At 51.3% G+C, this 14,585-nt stretch overlaps 5 protein-coding genes and 1 non-coding gene across 6 annotated transcripts; 2 read left to right on the top strand and 4 right to left on the bottom strand.

Annotated features, from left to right (window-relative positions):
• The first annotated feature begins 46 nt into the window (after positions 1-46).
• On the top strand, positions 47-2,955 carry TrAtP1_003397 (uncharacterized protein). Its single transcript, XM_066111865.1, has 4 exons — positions 47-685; positions 742-908; positions 971-1,651; positions 1,711-2,955. Exons 1-4 carry the CDS (start codon positions 514-516, stop codon positions 1,807-1,809), a joined length of 1,119 nt encoding a protein of 372 aa, XP_065967944.1. The 5' UTR covers positions 47-513; the 3' UTR covers positions 1,810-2,955.
• Positions 1,130-2,955, bottom strand: TrAtP1_003396 (uncharacterized protein). The gene is made up of 2 exons (XM_014087883.2): positions 2,457-2,955; positions 1,130-2,391 (listed from the first exon to the last, which is right to left on the bottom strand). Exons 1-2 carry the CDS (start codon positions 2,805-2,807, stop codon positions 2,035-2,037), a joined length of 708 nt encoding a protein of 235 aa, XP_013943358.1. The 5' UTR covers positions 2,808-2,955; the 3' UTR covers positions 1,130-2,034.
• Positions 2,956-3,130: 175 nt separating this feature from the next.
• Positions 3,131-5,634, top strand: TrAtP1_003395 (uncharacterized protein). The gene is made up of 3 exons (XM_014087882.2): positions 3,131-3,779; positions 3,853-4,003; positions 4,075-5,634. Exons 1-3 carry the CDS (start codon positions 3,457-3,459, stop codon positions 5,410-5,412), a joined length of 1,812 nt encoding a protein of 603 aa, XP_013943357.2. The 5' UTR covers positions 3,131-3,456; the 3' UTR covers positions 5,413-5,634.
• A 90-nt stretch (positions 5,635-5,724) lies between these two features.
• TrAtP1_003394 lies at positions 5,725-5,811 on the bottom strand. Its single transcript has one exon. It is a non-coding gene; the product is annotated as a tRNA-Val (tRNA).
• A 498-nt stretch (positions 5,812-6,309) lies between these two features.
• Positions 6,310-8,011, bottom strand: TrAtP1_003393 (uncharacterized protein; the record flags this gene model as incomplete). The annotated part of the gene is made up of 2 exons (XM_066111864.1): positions 6,310-6,798; positions 6,854-8,011. The coding sequence occupies 2 exons, from the start codon at positions 8,009-8,011 to the stop codon at positions 6,310-6,312; spliced, it is 1,647 nt and encodes a 548-aa protein (XP_065967943.1).
• Positions 8,012-9,917: 1,906 nt separating this feature from the next.
• TrAtP1_013328 (uncharacterized protein) lies at positions 9,918-14,452 on the bottom strand. The gene is made up of 2 exons (XM_014087311.2): positions 11,351-14,452; positions 9,918-11,288 (listed from the first exon to the last, which is right to left on the bottom strand). Exons 1-2 carry the CDS (start codon positions 14,302-14,304, stop codon positions 10,238-10,240), a joined length of 4,005 nt encoding a protein of 1,334 aa, XP_013942786.2. The 5' UTR covers positions 14,305-14,452; the 3' UTR covers positions 9,918-10,237.
• Positions 14,453-14,585: the final 133 nt, after the last annotated feature.

The raw sequence follows: 14,585 nt of genomic DNA, 5'->3' as shown, positions 1-14,585 counted from the left end.
AAAATTACAGGCGTCGTAAGGCTGCGAATAGCGCCTCGATCGACCTAGTGCAAAGATTCCAGGGATCAGTTAGGCACCTGCCGCCGGTCCCTTGCAGCGAGGAACCCAGGTCGGCAGAGTCACGGCTGGCAGGCCTGTTAGGCCTAATCCGCCCTGAAGCAAACAAGCTCCAGCGTGGGGCAGCCCGGCATCACCCTCGGCTCAGCTCGTGACGCTGCATGTCACTTCCCAAGATGCAACGAGGCGCGCAGATCTGCTCGCAAGCTCTTCCAGCGACTACACCGTCTTTGCTCTGGACACGACCGCCACAGTATCCAGAAATCAATCTTTGAATACCATTGCAGGATATTGTAACGCATTGCTCGTTCGCAGACGCCTGCACATCTCCCCAGTCGCTTGTCCCGCGCTACCCCCTCCATTAGCGCCGCAGCTTAATAGACCACATCGAACTCCGATTTCTTGCGCATCTGGCTTGTTGTGTCTGACGGCATCCGATCGTGAACGCGAAACACCATGAGCTCTCCATCTGGAGCGGCAGATAAGGCGAAGCCGGAGGAGTCCGGGGCCAAAGGAGGGGAGGCCAAGCCGACAACACCAGCAGCGCCTGTACCCCCCGCGGCGACTGTGTCGGACGATTTCGAAGATGTTCCCGATCCAGACGAAGAGGACCTGGATGATCTCGACGGTATGGCCCCTCGTGAATTGGCTATGGCTTCTTATGCTGACCTGAAGATTGGTTAGAACTGCTTGACGGATTCAAGGCTGTCCGAAAGGAGATGATCGAAGACGATACGCTGAAAGAAGGAATCAACCCTCCCGACTTGGACTACGAGAACATGTCAGAGGAAGAGGTCACCAAGAGGATGCAAGCGGGCATAGCTGGTCTGCTGGCCAACCTTGAGCAATCCGTATGTTGATCTTATGAGCTCCGCTATACATGTGTCATACTAATGTTGAACGTCTGCCTTAGCCGGAGATGCAAGCTGAGTTTGAAGAAATGTTCAAGCAAATGGGCGCAGAGATGAGCGCCCAATTCGATGCTGAAGAACAGGAAGAAGCGCAAACTACTAGCAAAGACAAAGCGAAGAGTACTCCTGCCGCCACCGCAACTCCTGCCGCAACTCCCACCGCAACTCCCACCGCAACTCCCACCACAGCTGCTACCACAGCTGCTCCCGCCGCGACTCCGACGACCGCTACATCAAGCACCCCTCAACCGGCGGCAGGTGAAAAGTCTGGTGCAGCGTTTCAGGATACCATTCGCCGTACCATGGAGCGCATGCAGTCATCTGGTGAACAAGCCACCGCGGCGGCTGCGGCGGGCGGCGATGACGACTTCTTGACTGAAATGCTCAAGCAGCTTACTGCTGGCGACTTTGCTGGTGGCAGCGAAGAGGACTTTTCCAAGATGCTCATGGGCATGATGGAGCAGTTGACGAACAAGGAGATCTTGTATGAGCCAATGAAGGAATTGCATGACAAGTTCCCCGCGTGGCTCGCCAAGAACAAGGATTCGACTCCTGCCGAGGACCTGAAGAGATACGCAGAGCAGCAGGCGATTGTGGCAGAGATTGTGGCCAAGTTCGACGAACCTGGCTACTCGGACTCTAATGCGACTGATAGAGAATACATTGTAGACAGGATGCAAAAGGTAAAGTTCGACCTTGTCTCGGCCTTTTTCTTGTGCGAGACATGACTAACAAGCTCCAGATGCAAGCAGCGGGATCGCCGCCATCCGACTTGGTGGGGGATATGGCTTCTGCCCAAGAAGCGTTCAATGCCACGGAAGACCAGTGCAATCCGCAATAAACATTCAAGATCTAGTCACGGCGCATTCATATATACACGCACACTTATATATATACCCATAGTGCGCGCCCTATATGCAAACATTTTTCATCCTATACCAGTATATCCATCCAACGCCGATGTGAAGAGATTTATCCGGAGTCCCGAGGTCCCAAACTCCATATTTCGCCAAGTGACAGACGCTTCTTTCATACCATTCCAATATTAACCAATCATGGTGCTGGTCTAATCGATTTCCATTTGATTTGAAGGCTGTGAAGATTGATGCTGTTGATGCGGTTGCTGTTGCTGCAACGGTCGTTGCTCTTGTTCTTGTGAAATAAGTTCGGCAAATATGTCATCATACTCGTCATCCTCGGCCAGCGTCGGCAGCCGGGATCCTCGCTGGGCCATTACTTCCTCTTCGTAAGACGTAAGTAATTGCTCTTCATCCATGAGTTCTTCCGGGATCATGTCCTCGTCCATCTGTGACTGTGCCATTTCGGGCGCAAAGGTTGCGGCATCCTCGATATCGGCATCGGAGAATGAAGGCGCATCATGAGACAAGCGGCCGACATTAGCTAGCCAGCTCGTTTTCAGAAACTGCAAGTACCGCCGCCATTAGCCATCCATTCGCTGCTGAACAACTAAATTTCCTTCAAACTTACTTGGCCCTCAATGTCTCTTCTTTGCCAGGATTTATCCTCGGCCTTTTGGCGGACATTCTGCAGGAAGCCCTTGCGCCTCTGCTCCTGCAGCTCCTCTCTTCTTTTCATGACGGGATTCGGGCGCGCAGGCCGTGATTGATACTTGAAATTGTTAGGCCTGATCGGTGACGACTGGACCTGGCGAGGCTGCCACCGCGATTCTTCCTCGGCCGGAGAGAGAGGCGATGAGGCGCGCACAGGCGAGGACGATAGTGGAGATGAGACGGCGGGACGATTGTCCCAAGAAGGAACCGGCTTTGGCGTAAACGACAGCATCCTGCGTGGTGCGGCTTCGTCTGTGAGATTGTGCATAAATAAAGAATAGAATCAACAGAAAATGTGTGTAAGCCAGTAATTGCCGGGTCTTGATGCTGGAATGTCGTCTGTGAAAGGTGGCTGGTTGAAGAGGCAAACCACTGCTCCATCTCGAAGCGTCAATCAAGATCACTCAACACGCCGATGCGACGCGCTCGCTGCAGGCGCGCAATCACGTGCCTCCGCTAATGATGCGCCTCCCACATCTGCGGCGCCGGATGATCAGCAGAGCTGGCAGGGCCGATGGTGGCCAAATCAGCGGCCGGCCGCAAAAATCTGATGATGTCGTCGTCGCAAGGAATTATCCACCGCAAAAAGTCCAAGGGTCTGGTCTCCCAACAAAACTGGCCTCCTTTTCCCTTCCGCGCACTTCCTCGGCTTTTGATACTTTTTGCGCCATGAGAGTCGCCAGCAACGCCTGAAATTATTTCTTTTTTCCTTTTTCCCTTGCTTCTTCTTCTTCTCCCTGGGGTCTACACACAGCGAAAGGCAGGCGCTCTGCATTATCACATGCACTAATTTTTTTTTTTTCTTACACGATCCGTCCGCCTCCCTTTTTGCCACGATACTCATATAATGCCGATTTGCGAACACTGAAGAAATCCTATGTCGAAACGTCCCTATTCACGCCCCCTCGGCACCCCCAATGAACGTCTTTTCTAAATCCACCTTTGCGACGGCCCGCATCGGTAACCGCTCATGGACCTGTTCTGCTTGTCGTGGCCAATTGGCGCGCACTAGGCCGCCCCGACAGATATTCGCGCGACGTTTTGTCTCGGGGCGAAAATCGTCGTCAGAGGGCAATGGCGGTGCCAAGTCTGGGCCAAACGCCAGGCTGATTCTGTTTGCGTCGACTGGAGCAGCGGCTGGTACGGCAGCGCTTGCCTTCACCGACGAGATCAAGAACAGCTACGAGGCGGCGGAGAGGACAGGCAGAGTGGTTGCTGCGCTGGCCGTCTGCATTAATGAGTGAGTGCGCAATGGAGGAGGAGACGACACGTTTCCAGCGAATGGTGGGCTGACTGTGATTGAATCATGATAGCTACCGAACGACGTTGAATACAAAATCCACGATTGACGACGAAGAAAAGCAAGATCAAATGCTAAAGGCTTGCCACAAGCGATGCGCCGAACGAACCCTCAAAGTGTTGGAGAAAAATGGCGGTATATTTATCAAACTAGGACAGCACCTGGTATGCGCTACTACTTGAATTCTACCGGACAACACCTCAATGACATGATGTGGCTAACATGACGGCGACAGAGTGCTATGAATTACCTCTTACCCCCTGAGTGGACGACGACCTTTGTACCGCTGCAGGACAAATGCCCCGTCTCATCATTCGAATCGGTGCAGGATATGTTCCGACGGGATACGAATGAAGAGCTATGGCACTACTTTTCTGAATTTTCGGAGGAGCCAATTGGCGCCGCCTCTCTTGCGCAAGTACATCTGGCAATCATCAAGGATACTGGGCGCAAGGTGGCCGTCAAGGTTCAGCATCCCGAACTGGAGGCATGGGCGCCCCTTGATCTTGCGCTTACTAGATACACCTTCTCTACGCTCAAACGATTCTTCCCCGAGTACGACTTGGAATGGCTGTCTTCGGAAATGGACTATTCTCTGCCCAAGGAGCTCGACTTCAGGGAGGAGGCCGAGAATGCACGTCGCATGAAGGCGCACTTTGCTAAGCATCCCGAGCTGCCTCTCGTCGTACCTGAGGTCATGTGGGCGAAGAAGCGAATTCTCGTCATGGCCTGCGAATCAGGCCGGCGACCAGACGACCTTGATTACCTGGACAAGAATGGCATTGACCGCGACGAAGTGTCGGCAACATTGGCGCGAATTTTCAACGAGATGATATTCGGCGATGGTGCTCCACTGCACTGCGATCCTCACGGCGGTAACCTGGCCATCCGCAAGAACACTACTCGCCGCGGTCTTGGACGAGGCCCCAACTTTGACATCGTCCTCTACGACCACGGCCTGTACCGCGACATTCCCCTCCCGCTGAGACGTTCTTATGCCAAGATGTGGCTCGCCGTCATTGACGGTGACATGGACCGGATGAAGAAGTACGCCCACGAGGTGGCTGGCATCAGCGAGGAGGATTTCCCCCTCTTTGCCTCTGCCATCACAGGCCGCGACTTCAGCGTTGTCAGCAAAGAAGGATCGATTCTCAAGACACGCTCCGCAGACGAAGAGCAAAACATGAGCGGCGCCCTGCAAGAAGGCCTCATCGTCGACCTTGTGCAAATGCTCGGTCGCGTTCCTCGCATTATCCTCCTCATCCTAAAGACCAATGACCTAACACGCAGTCTTGATGAAAACCTCCACACCAGCCAAGGACCTATACGCACGTTTATGATTCTAGCGCGCTATTGCACTCGGACTGTCTTCCACGAGCAGATCGAGGACATTACCCGCAGCGGATCGCTACTGTGGCCTCAGAATGTGGTGCGAGCTTTGACGGCCTGGATCGGCTTCGTGAGGGTCGAGCTCAAGCTGGAAGCGTTTGAGATGTGGCTGGGTATCAAGAGGATGTTGGGATTCCGGGCTATCGAGTTTGGCGGCGGGCCGCTGAGACAGGAGGAGATTTAGAATTTCTTTTCCCCGAGAGGGCGGCCTCTTTGCGAGAAGCGTATAGATTTTGATAGACTGTATAACTAGGCAACCCCCAAAGCAAAATGGTGAAATGGTTGGAAGCTGAAATGATGGGAATGCTTTTCGTGTTGGCACGAGGCTATGAGATATGTTTTGATGCCGGATAGTTGAAAAAAGTTTTAATAATTCAAAAGACATTAATAGACACCTAATGCATGCAACTTGTCATCCACGTGAAGGATCATGAAGAGACAAAAAAGGATAAGCCGATTACTGAACAAGGAAAGAAGGAAGCAAAAAAAGAAGTGGTGATTCCGCCCGGGCTCGAACCGGGGACCTTTTCGGTGGCGTTAAACGATGTTAACGAAATGTCATAACCAACTAGACCACGGAACCAGATACTTATTGTTGTTGTGGAGTGGCAATATTTTTGTACAATTGGTTTCCATTCTCGCGATACTCTACCTATCTATACTAAAACACTCAAAGTTTAACAAGCAATAAACAACCCCATTTTTCCGAATCAGAACTGACGTTGAAAAAAAGACACTCTACAATTTTATAACAACCTTCCCAAAGTAGCCAATTCCCGCTTTCGTTGCGCTTCATTGCGTTTCAACCGCTTCCGAATCCCGAGCCCGGGGCTCCACTTTTCGGGGCCGTTCCGTGTCTGCCGCCCTTGAATCTCGGATCCGATTGTTCAACACATACAGGTATACAAGAGCAAGAAAATACAGAAAGAAGACTCATTCTTCAAAATTCACCAAAATCCAGTTCCAAAACTTCCACCCAAAAAGCCCACCAAATCCAAAAAAAAAAAAAACCATCCAAAGATTAAAACAAAGTTGCGTACACACAAAAACATCAAAACACGTTGGTCGGGGTATATCCATCTCAAATTCTCATCTCCTCCAATTCAGCCTCAGCCTCCATCAGCAAGTTGTCGTGGTTCTCCATCGCCACCTCATACACCGAGTAGCCCTCATTGTCTCTGATTTCAGGGTCGGCACCGTGTTGTAGCAGCGGCAGCATCGAGTCCGCCGCTTGAGACATTACGGCATAATGCAGCGCCGTCATGCCGTCTTCATCTTGGTCGTTGACTTTCAGGCCCAGGTCGATCAAGGCATGTATATAGTCACCTTGACCACTGGTAGCTGCGTACATGAGCAAATTTCGTCCGAAGCTGTCTCTGGCATCGAGATTCGCTCCTCTCGCGACGAGCAGATACAGGAACTTTTCGTGCGTCATCAAGATGTAATGTAGCGCCGTCTTGCCATGTTTGTCTGTGGCTTCTATGTTGGCCCCGTAGTCGAGAAGAGTGCGGACGGTATCGGTAGCGGAGGGACCTTGGGACATTACTGCAAGGAACAAGGGGGGTTTGCTCTTTTGGTGTGGTGAACTCGGTAGACGCGCGTGCCTTTAGGAGCAATCTGGCTACCTGCGAATACCCGCCGTCTGCCGCAACTGACAATGGCGATGATTCACCATCGGTACAGTTCACGTTGGCGCCCCTGTCGATGAGCAGCTTGACGGTTTTCACACGGTTAGTACCCGCCGCCAAGAGCAGAGGCGTCCGCCCTTCCTTATCCACCGTCTCTATGTTGGCACCTCTGTCCAACAGGAACTGAGTGGTATCCTCAAGGCCTTGTTCCGCCGCCCGAGACAACATGGTTCGTCCGATGTGATCCTTGTATTCTAGATCTGCTCCGTGATCAAGCAATGTTTTCACAACGGAGGTCCTGCCCTTGATGGCCGCATGCAATGCAGGAGTGTTGCCCCTATCGTCGCCGATTTCCAACGACGCGCCCTGCTGCAGCAGATATTGCACCACCTCGAGATGGCCCTTGGCGGCGGCCCAATAAAGTGCTGTCCGGCCGAAATAATCACCCAAGTCGACGTCGACGTCCCGTTCATTGAACAGCTTGACAATGTCCAGTCTACCAAGCCGGGCGGCGTGGATCTGGGCAGGCCCCGAACTGCCAAGGGACTGGTATTTGTCAAGCCCAAGATCGAGCAGCTTCTCCACGATCCTGGTGCACCCGCCATCAACAGCGTAGAATAGAACAGACGATCCGCTGCGATCGCTGGCGAAAATATCGGCCCCTCGCTGCAACAGCAGTGCAAAAGTGCCCTCTCTCGCCTTCTCCACGGCGTAAATAAGAGGCGTCTTGTCCTCACATTTCGCATTCGGGCTTGCTCCATGCTCGAGGAGCAACTTGGTTATCTCGTCCAACCCGTTAAAAGCGGCTGTTGCCAAGATCATTGGGTCACGAATGATGGCGCCATTGTCGAGTAGGAGCTTGGTAATAGGCAGACGCCCTTGGGCCACGGCATATCTGAGGGGACAGTCCCTGCCGATTTCAATTATGTTGGGTCTGGCTCCATATCGCAGCGCTTTCCTTGCTGTCTCAGTGTTGCCCTTCCACGTGGCCCATTGAAGGGCAAGGTTGGCATTCTCTTCAAGTTTGTAGAGAACCGGATCGAGGATGGCGAAGAAGCGCTGATTCACCTTGGCCAGGGCGTCGACGTCCCTCGGCCGGGGCAAGTGTCTGGCGATTTGATAGACCAGCTCCGTTGGCAAGGCGTCCAGTCCCATCTTGGCTGCTGTACTATTGCTATGAGCGAAGATATAATGTGCTGCTTTGTAGATATTTTTGTATTGTTGCTCTGGGCGAAGATATAATAAGTTGCTTGATAGCTGTTTTCGTAGTATCGCTCTGGGCAAAGATATGATGGATTGCTCTATCGATGTTGTTGGCGGTGCGGTAGCGATGGAGACAGAAGAGAAATATAAAGCGAAAACAAGGACGACCACGATGCTGACGACGACAACCGCTGCCACAGCCACTAAAGTCTAATACCAGTCGGATACGAACAATTAAGATGCAAGACAAGAACCTTCTGCCTAATGACGATAGCTGTTACGCAACTTACCTTTGCGGTGGCTTAATCGCGTGTAAACTGAAAAGCAGGGAGACGCAGTGGTGCGCACTTATACGCCACCAGCCGGGAAAGGGGAGGGAGAAGAAACGAATACCTAGGGTGGACAAGTAGTGTGCGGCCATATACCTAAATAGAAAGACGGCTCTTTTTCTCTACAACTTCTTTTCAAGCGTTCCTCTCCCTTCCATTTTTTTAACTGTAGCAATACCAAGGCTGTGCTACTCTTCTCCATCCGCCTGTTTTTCCTTGCCATAAGTATTCAGCTACATGCCTCCCTTGTGAAAGAATGCCCGCTTTCACGGGCCAGTATATGGCCTAAATACGCCCAAATACCTGGTAACTACAGGTACGTAGATATATAAGGCAGATGGATCCAAGCCACAATCTGCTCAACGATAACAACGTCGTGCTGTCTCCATGGATGTTAGTATTCCTAAGTAGGTCAGAAGTATGTCTACATTAGCGTACCAGGCTACACCGTTTGCTCGAATCCGTATGCGGCACAGAGGCAAATACTTCTTGCGAGTCTGAGATTGATGGGTTGCAAGAAACGATCATTATGTCTGATTTACGATACAGTATAACATTGATGCATGAGTATAAAGCTCTGGGCTGAGCTGTTTTAACATACTTCTAGTATCTCTCTGGGTCCTCACTTGCTCCCTTTCTCTCCCCTTAAGGCCCCCTGTCAGCATATACGATCTCGCCCTGCTTCATGCAAGCTGTAAACCCGGCCAGTCCCGACGTGACAGCTGTTTAATCCCAGCCCTCAGTTTAGCATCAGCTAATCCTAAGCGTGTTGGAAGTGCCGGCAGTGCGGCCCTTGCCGCTACGCCGAAAACCATATTTGGCCGCGAATGAATTATACCTGATTTGGACAGACCTTTTGGAACTCCTTGCCTCTTGACCCATCAGGCTGACACAAGCGGTGCTTGCCGGGTTTTGACAGGCAGGCTCTGCGGGCGTTATCAGCTTCAATTTTATGTAAACTGCGTTCTTGGCGAGTGATAACGTCTTCGGATCTGCGATTCTAGTGGCGGTCAGCCAAACTCCGCATGATTGCAGCGGTAATAACAGCCGAGCTTGCGGGTTAGTCAATGGCGGGAAAATATATCTGGCCATCATGGATAGGTAGCCACACTAAATGAACAATATCCTTTTTAGGTTTAACAAGGTACTAGTATCTTCTGATAGTATTGAGTACTTAGGAACCTGGATAGCTCAATGAGCAAAGTTAATAGAGACTGTTACTATCAGGCCGAGGTTTGACCTCGCCAATTCGGCCGCAATATGGACTTCTTTCGTAACCAGTCACGTATTTTTCAAAAGACAAAAAACACACACAAATTCGTATACAAAAGTTAAAGCAGTTGCGTGGCGTCTTAATGGGCTCTCACTCACGGCGAGATTGAGTTAGCGAGGTTGTTGCTCGCTATAAGTAACCTCAACGAGGGCTATGGACCCCTTTACCACCTTACACGTAACCCGCGGTATTTTTATCTGCGTTTCCTGTAGAATAGTGCCAAATATAGCAGTGGCTTTATAGAGTTCATTCAATCCATATATGGTAGTTCGCCGCATACTTGTTCGGGAAATAGGTCTACCAAACCAACTCTAGTGCTTGGCAAATCTTGGCATATCTTGAAAGTATGATAGTATTCGGCAACTACTTTTCCATAAGCATCTTTGACCATCGTCCTCACATGAAATCATGGCTTGAAAGGCACCACTATTCAAACCTCATTCCCAAAATCCAAAGTCCAAGCCCCCAAAACCAAGTCATATCGTGCTTGTAGGAATAAACCTTAAAACCTCCCCAAACGCCATATTATAAATAACTAGAGCACATCATGATCTAAGCCAAGCGTATACCAGTAAATCACTCAAAGGACCCCTTGCCCAACAATCCTCCTACAAGTCCCGCTCTGCTCTCGGCGCCGCGAACCTTCTTCTCCTCTCTCCTGCGCTCGTTCTCTTGCATCCGCGCCAGTTTTTCGTTATCTCTCGCGAAGCCATTGATTCCACTCTTCTTGCCTGCGCCTTTCTTGATCTTGGCCTCTTCGCCAAATCCACTACCGGATCCACTACCTATGGCCATCGTCGTCGAAGAGGAAGATGTAGTAGTACTGGCCGTGGATATCAATGATGAGTTGGTGGTTGCGCGACGTAGAAGTGACGCGGGGACTTTGAAAGACGAAGATGAACCTCCCGCAGTAGTAAAAGCGAGGCGACTCGATGAAGACAAGCCAGATGAGGCATTGCGCTTGAGGCTGATGCGATCAACCACGACGTTGCGTGAGCGGCGGGAGGCAGGGGAGTGATTCTCCTTGTTCCCTCGTGACGCAGGTCGAGCATCCTCATCTTCGCTGTCGGAGCCAACCTCAGTGGCCGGGATAACAGAACTATGCCGTCCATCCTCCAGCAGATCAGACAGCGTCTCCCGAACCTCGCCAATGTTTGATGGCTTCTTGCCATCTTTGGTTCTCCTCATATGAGCGGGAGCCCTGTTATCACCAGCACTACCAAGTGGCTTACGCGGCTGACTATCAGGAATGACTTGCCGCTGCTGTTGCTGCTGCTGTTCAGGTTGTTCAGGCTGTTCGCTTTGAGACTGCGACTCATCTCCTTGCGAAGCTGGCGCATCGACAAGTTCCAAAAAGTCCATTTCGTCGTCACTGCCCCGATCCTCCATGGTACGTAAGAAAGCTTGGTTACCAGGATTTTCAGCCATCTTCTTGACGCGCTCATCAGAGAACAATGCCTTTTGCATCTTTGCAAACTGGCGACGCTTCATTCTCCGGCGAGCTTCTCCACCGTCATCAGAGTCAGAGAGGTCATAGTCAGCTCCGCGCTTACGGCGAAGCAAGCCTGATGTGATGTCCTTGTACAGCTTTTCAACTTCCTTTTCATCGTTTATCCGTTCTCGGTCACTGAAGAATGTTAGCTCGTCTAAACCCCTTCGTCTATGGCCTAAGAGATGCTAGCAACTTACGCGTAAAATGCGGCCAGCTTGCGAGCATCAACGTCATTGCCAGCGGCATCATCAATGATGTCCTGAACAGTGGCATCAAACTCGTCGTCGCTGTCTTCGCCATCCGCTCCGCCAAGGCCGGCATATTCGTCCTCAGATTCTTCGGCTTGTTCTTCCACCATTTCCTTCGCCTTGCTCTTCTTCTTGTTAAACTCTTCTATGAGCTTCTTCTTCTTTTGTTCAGCAGCTGCGTTCTGAAGTACATTGAAAGCAGACTTGGAAGAATCCAGTTCTTCGTCTTCTTTTTCCGCATTCGTGGAAATTGCATTCTCTTCATTGATGGATGACATTTCCACTTTTCGTCGAAGTCTTCCCCTACGCACCAGTGGAGAGCTTTGAATTGCATCTCCATGCTGGTCCGCCGGTATCGTCTCCACTGTGGAAGTTGGAGGCTCGACAAATCTCGATTTTAGAGGCGTATATCTCTGAAGCCCCCCATCCTGCGAGGGCTCAATCATGTCAGAGATTTGTGAGTTCATGTCATCTCGTAGGAGACTGTCCAACCCATGCATCTGTGACTGCGCAAGGTTGAGCTGAACAGCCTGCGTAACGCCCTGAGTTTCATCTCGCTGAGAGTCTAGAACCATATCTTCGACACTGTCATCCATGGCAGCCGAAAAGTTGGAGTCGGGGAATTGATCGAAATCGGGCATCATGGATTGTGTCGGTTCAAGTTGGCTCTTCTGATTCTCATCCATTGTTCCAGCAAAGATTTGAGTAAGGCTAAGGCCAGCAGGTCCCTGAACGGGAAGACCAGGAATGAATGTCTTCTTGGCAGATCGCAACACGGATGTAGGCGCAACAGGAGAGTCGAGCGTTGGAGTATCGTAGGCCCTCTTGGATTTTGGCGTGGCTTCGACGGTGGGCTCGCCTTCATCGTCAGACAAAACGGCAGTCTTATTCCGTGAGCGTTTTCTTTTAAACGCAGTTACGTTTTCGGCATCTTCGTCTTCATCGTCACCATCCTTGCTATCAAGCTGAGGAAGGACATCTGAAGCTTCAGATGCTGCGTCTTCTTCCTCATCTGCCTCGTCCGCCTCGGCATCAAATATGGCCAGTCCCGCCGTCTCGCCTTCTGCCTCTGATGCGTCGTCTTCTTCTTCATCATCTTCATCTTCTTCCTCAGATCCTGAGAGCTCCACAGCAGAACCCTCTGCGTCTGCGTCACCATCTTTATACTCTTCGTCGTCACTATCATCCCACGCCAAAGGATCTGCTTCACCATTCTCTTTTCCTTCTTTCTTCTCAGCCGCTGCTTCCTCTTCCTTAATTCGTTGAGCCTCCTCTCTGGCTTTGCCCAGGATATCTTCAACCTCCTGCATCTGTCTTTCTCGTTCTTCTGCAGTCTGGACGACGATACCTTGGGCTTTCAACATCTCAAGCCTTCGGTCTCGCTCAGATCTTGCTTGTTCCCTCGCCTTTTGCAGCAGAGTAGCTTGAAATTCGCCAGGAGTCATTCCGTCTCGCTCATTTTTGCGCTTCTTTTCTTTTCCGGGAGGCGTTACGTGAGCCAAAGCCCGCAAGGCTAGTATTGAATGCGATTCCTGCGCTTTTTTAAAGGGAACATTGTTGAAAACAGCATTCATTCTGTCTTTAGCTGTAGTTGTAATCTCCAATTCGTCGTCTGAGTCGGCGGCAGTAAACCTGGGAGGAATCGGTAGTCGCACTCTCACTCGGCGTTTAGTTTGCGTAGGCTTGCTTGGTTCTTCGACTTCAGTAGCTAGCCCTTTACCCTTGTCCAAGCGTGTAGGGGTTGTTTGTTGAACATATTCTGTATCATGGTTTACTGCTAAATCATCTAGCCTCGCCGTAGCATCTTCGATGCCTTGCGATTCCCGCTTGTCTCCCCGCTTCTCTCCAGCTGGTGGCGAGCTAGGTGGCGTATCTTTGTTCGCATCCCCATCGGTTGGAGGTGTTACCGGCCTGCTTGAACTGTTTGCCTGAGGATCCAGCGATGCCTCGCCTTCTATTCTGAAATTGAAACGCTCAAATAGGCTTGCTTTAGAGAGCTTCTTTCGTGTCTTGGCTTCGTGGGCCAGCTGCATGTTTCTTGCCATTCGCTGGGTCTCTCGGTTAAGCTCTTCCATGGCCTTTTTGCTTGCTTTTCTCGTTGGACGGGCTTCTTGTGTCAATCTCCGTCCTCCTTCGTCGTCCGTTATACCTTCTGCATCATCTCCAGAATCCAGCCCCTCGAGTTCAGATGCTAGCTTTTCCTGCCGTGCCCAGCGCTCTGCTTTCCGCGCTTCTTCTTCAGCCTCTCGCGCGAGGCGCTCTTGTCGCTTCCGTTCCACCAGGGCCTTGAAGCGATCCGACTTGACAGCAGGCAGGTCTTCTTCGGATTCTGCTTGGTCCTGAGGCGCCTTTGCTGGCGACGGACGCACTGGTGAAGAAACAAAAAGACCAGGGGAAGGCGATCGATGTGAGAGTTCCGGAGCATTGTCTTGTGCGGGACGGCGCTTCAGCCGCCGAGGGGCAACCGGAAGCTCATCTTCGTCTTCCTCTTCGGCGCCATCAGCATCTACCATCTCGGTATCCGTGGCCTCTTTAGATTGCGCCTCCTCTTGTTCCAACATTCGTCTCACACGATCCCTCGCAGTTTCTGCATTATTGGCTGTATCCGGTTCATTCGTATCATCTGAGGGGCCTTGCATCCGAGCGGCCAGCTTTCCTCGTGGCCGTATCTGGACAGCTTCATCAGAATCGGAATCCGATTCATGGTCCTCCTCGTGGGCAACTGTTTTGCTTCTTGGCGATCGTGCTTTCAGTTTGGTCTCTTTGGCTTTGCGGCTGCTGCTATTGTCGTCGTCATCGCTGCTATCTACCGTCGCAAGTAATGCCTTGATTTTCGATCGCGGTGTAAGTAATTCTGGAGTTGCATTTCGAGATGCTGGCGTTGGAGACCGCGGCGAAGCCATTGTTAATACCAATGACCAGCCAATCTCGCAGCCTTATTCGGTGATTGACGTGAATTCTTAATAATACTGAAAAGTATGGGTTATGGCGTTGAGAGGTCAAGACATGGCATTCGGGTTTAGCAGGCATAAAGTGCAAAGCAGCGACACGTTAAATTGCGTGGGGAAACATTTACGCGCTTTCGACGCGACGCATGTCAACGCGCAGTGCTCGCCCATTAACTGGGGCAAAAGTGACCTGGAAGCTCCCCGCATTCAACCCACCTACAGTAGAACAGCGCCCT

This window comes from Trichoderma atroviride, chromosome 2 (assembly GCF_020647795.1).
Source record: "Trichoderma atroviride chromosome 2, complete sequence".
Lineage (NCBI taxonomy): Eukaryota > Fungi > Ascomycota > Sordariomycetes > Hypocreales > Hypocreaceae > Trichoderma > Trichoderma atroviride.
Note: the sequence above shows the minus strand (reverse complement) of the source record. Positions and strands in the feature narration are given on the sequence as shown.

What these genes read in the sequence shown, in the direction of transcription:
- TrAtP1_003397 (XM_066111865.1), top strand. Translation starts at nt 514, where the DNA reads ATGAGCTCTCCATCTGGAGCGGCAGATAAGGCGAAGCCGGAGGAGTCC. An exon ending in GGACCTGGATGATCTCGACG is followed by an intron (nt 686 to 741) that starts GTATGGCCCCTC and finishes AAGATTGGTTAG; the next exon opens with AACTGCTTGACGGATTCAAG. An exon ending in TGGCCAACCTTGAGCAATCC is followed by an intron (nt 909 to 970) that starts GTATGTTGATCT and finishes CGTCTGCCTTAG; the next exon opens with CCGGAGATGCAAGCTGAGTT.
- TrAtP1_003396 (XM_014087883.2), bottom strand. Translation starts at nt 2,807, where the DNA reads ATGCACAATCTCACAGACGAAGCCGCACCACGCAGGATGCTGTCGTTT. An exon ending in GAAGAGACATTGAGGGCCAA is followed by an intron (nt 2,392 to 2,456) that starts GTAAGTTTGAAG and finishes CGGTACTTGCAG; the next exon opens with TTTCTGAAAACGAGCTGGCT.
- TrAtP1_003395 (XM_014087882.2), top strand. Translation starts at nt 3,457, where the DNA reads ATGAACGTCTTTTCTAAATCCACCTTTGCGACGGCCCGCATCGGTAAC. An exon ending in CTGGCCGTCTGCATTAATGA is followed by an intron (nt 3,780 to 3,852) that starts GTGAGTGCGCAA and finishes GAATCATGATAG; the next exon opens with CTACCGAACGACGTTGAATA. An exon ending in TCAAACTAGGACAGCACCTG is followed by an intron (nt 4,004 to 4,074) that starts GTATGCGCTACT and finishes TGACGGCGACAG; the next exon opens with AGTGCTATGAATTACCTCTT.
- TrAtP1_013328 (XM_014087311.2), bottom strand. Translation starts at nt 14,304, where the DNA reads ATGGCTTCGCCGCGGTCTCCAACGCCAGCATCTCGAAATGCAACTCCA. An exon ending in AAGCTGGCCGCATTTTACGC is followed by an intron (nt 11,289 to 11,350) that starts GTAAGTTGCTAG and finishes AACATTCTTCAG; the next exon opens with TGACCGAGAACGGATAAACG.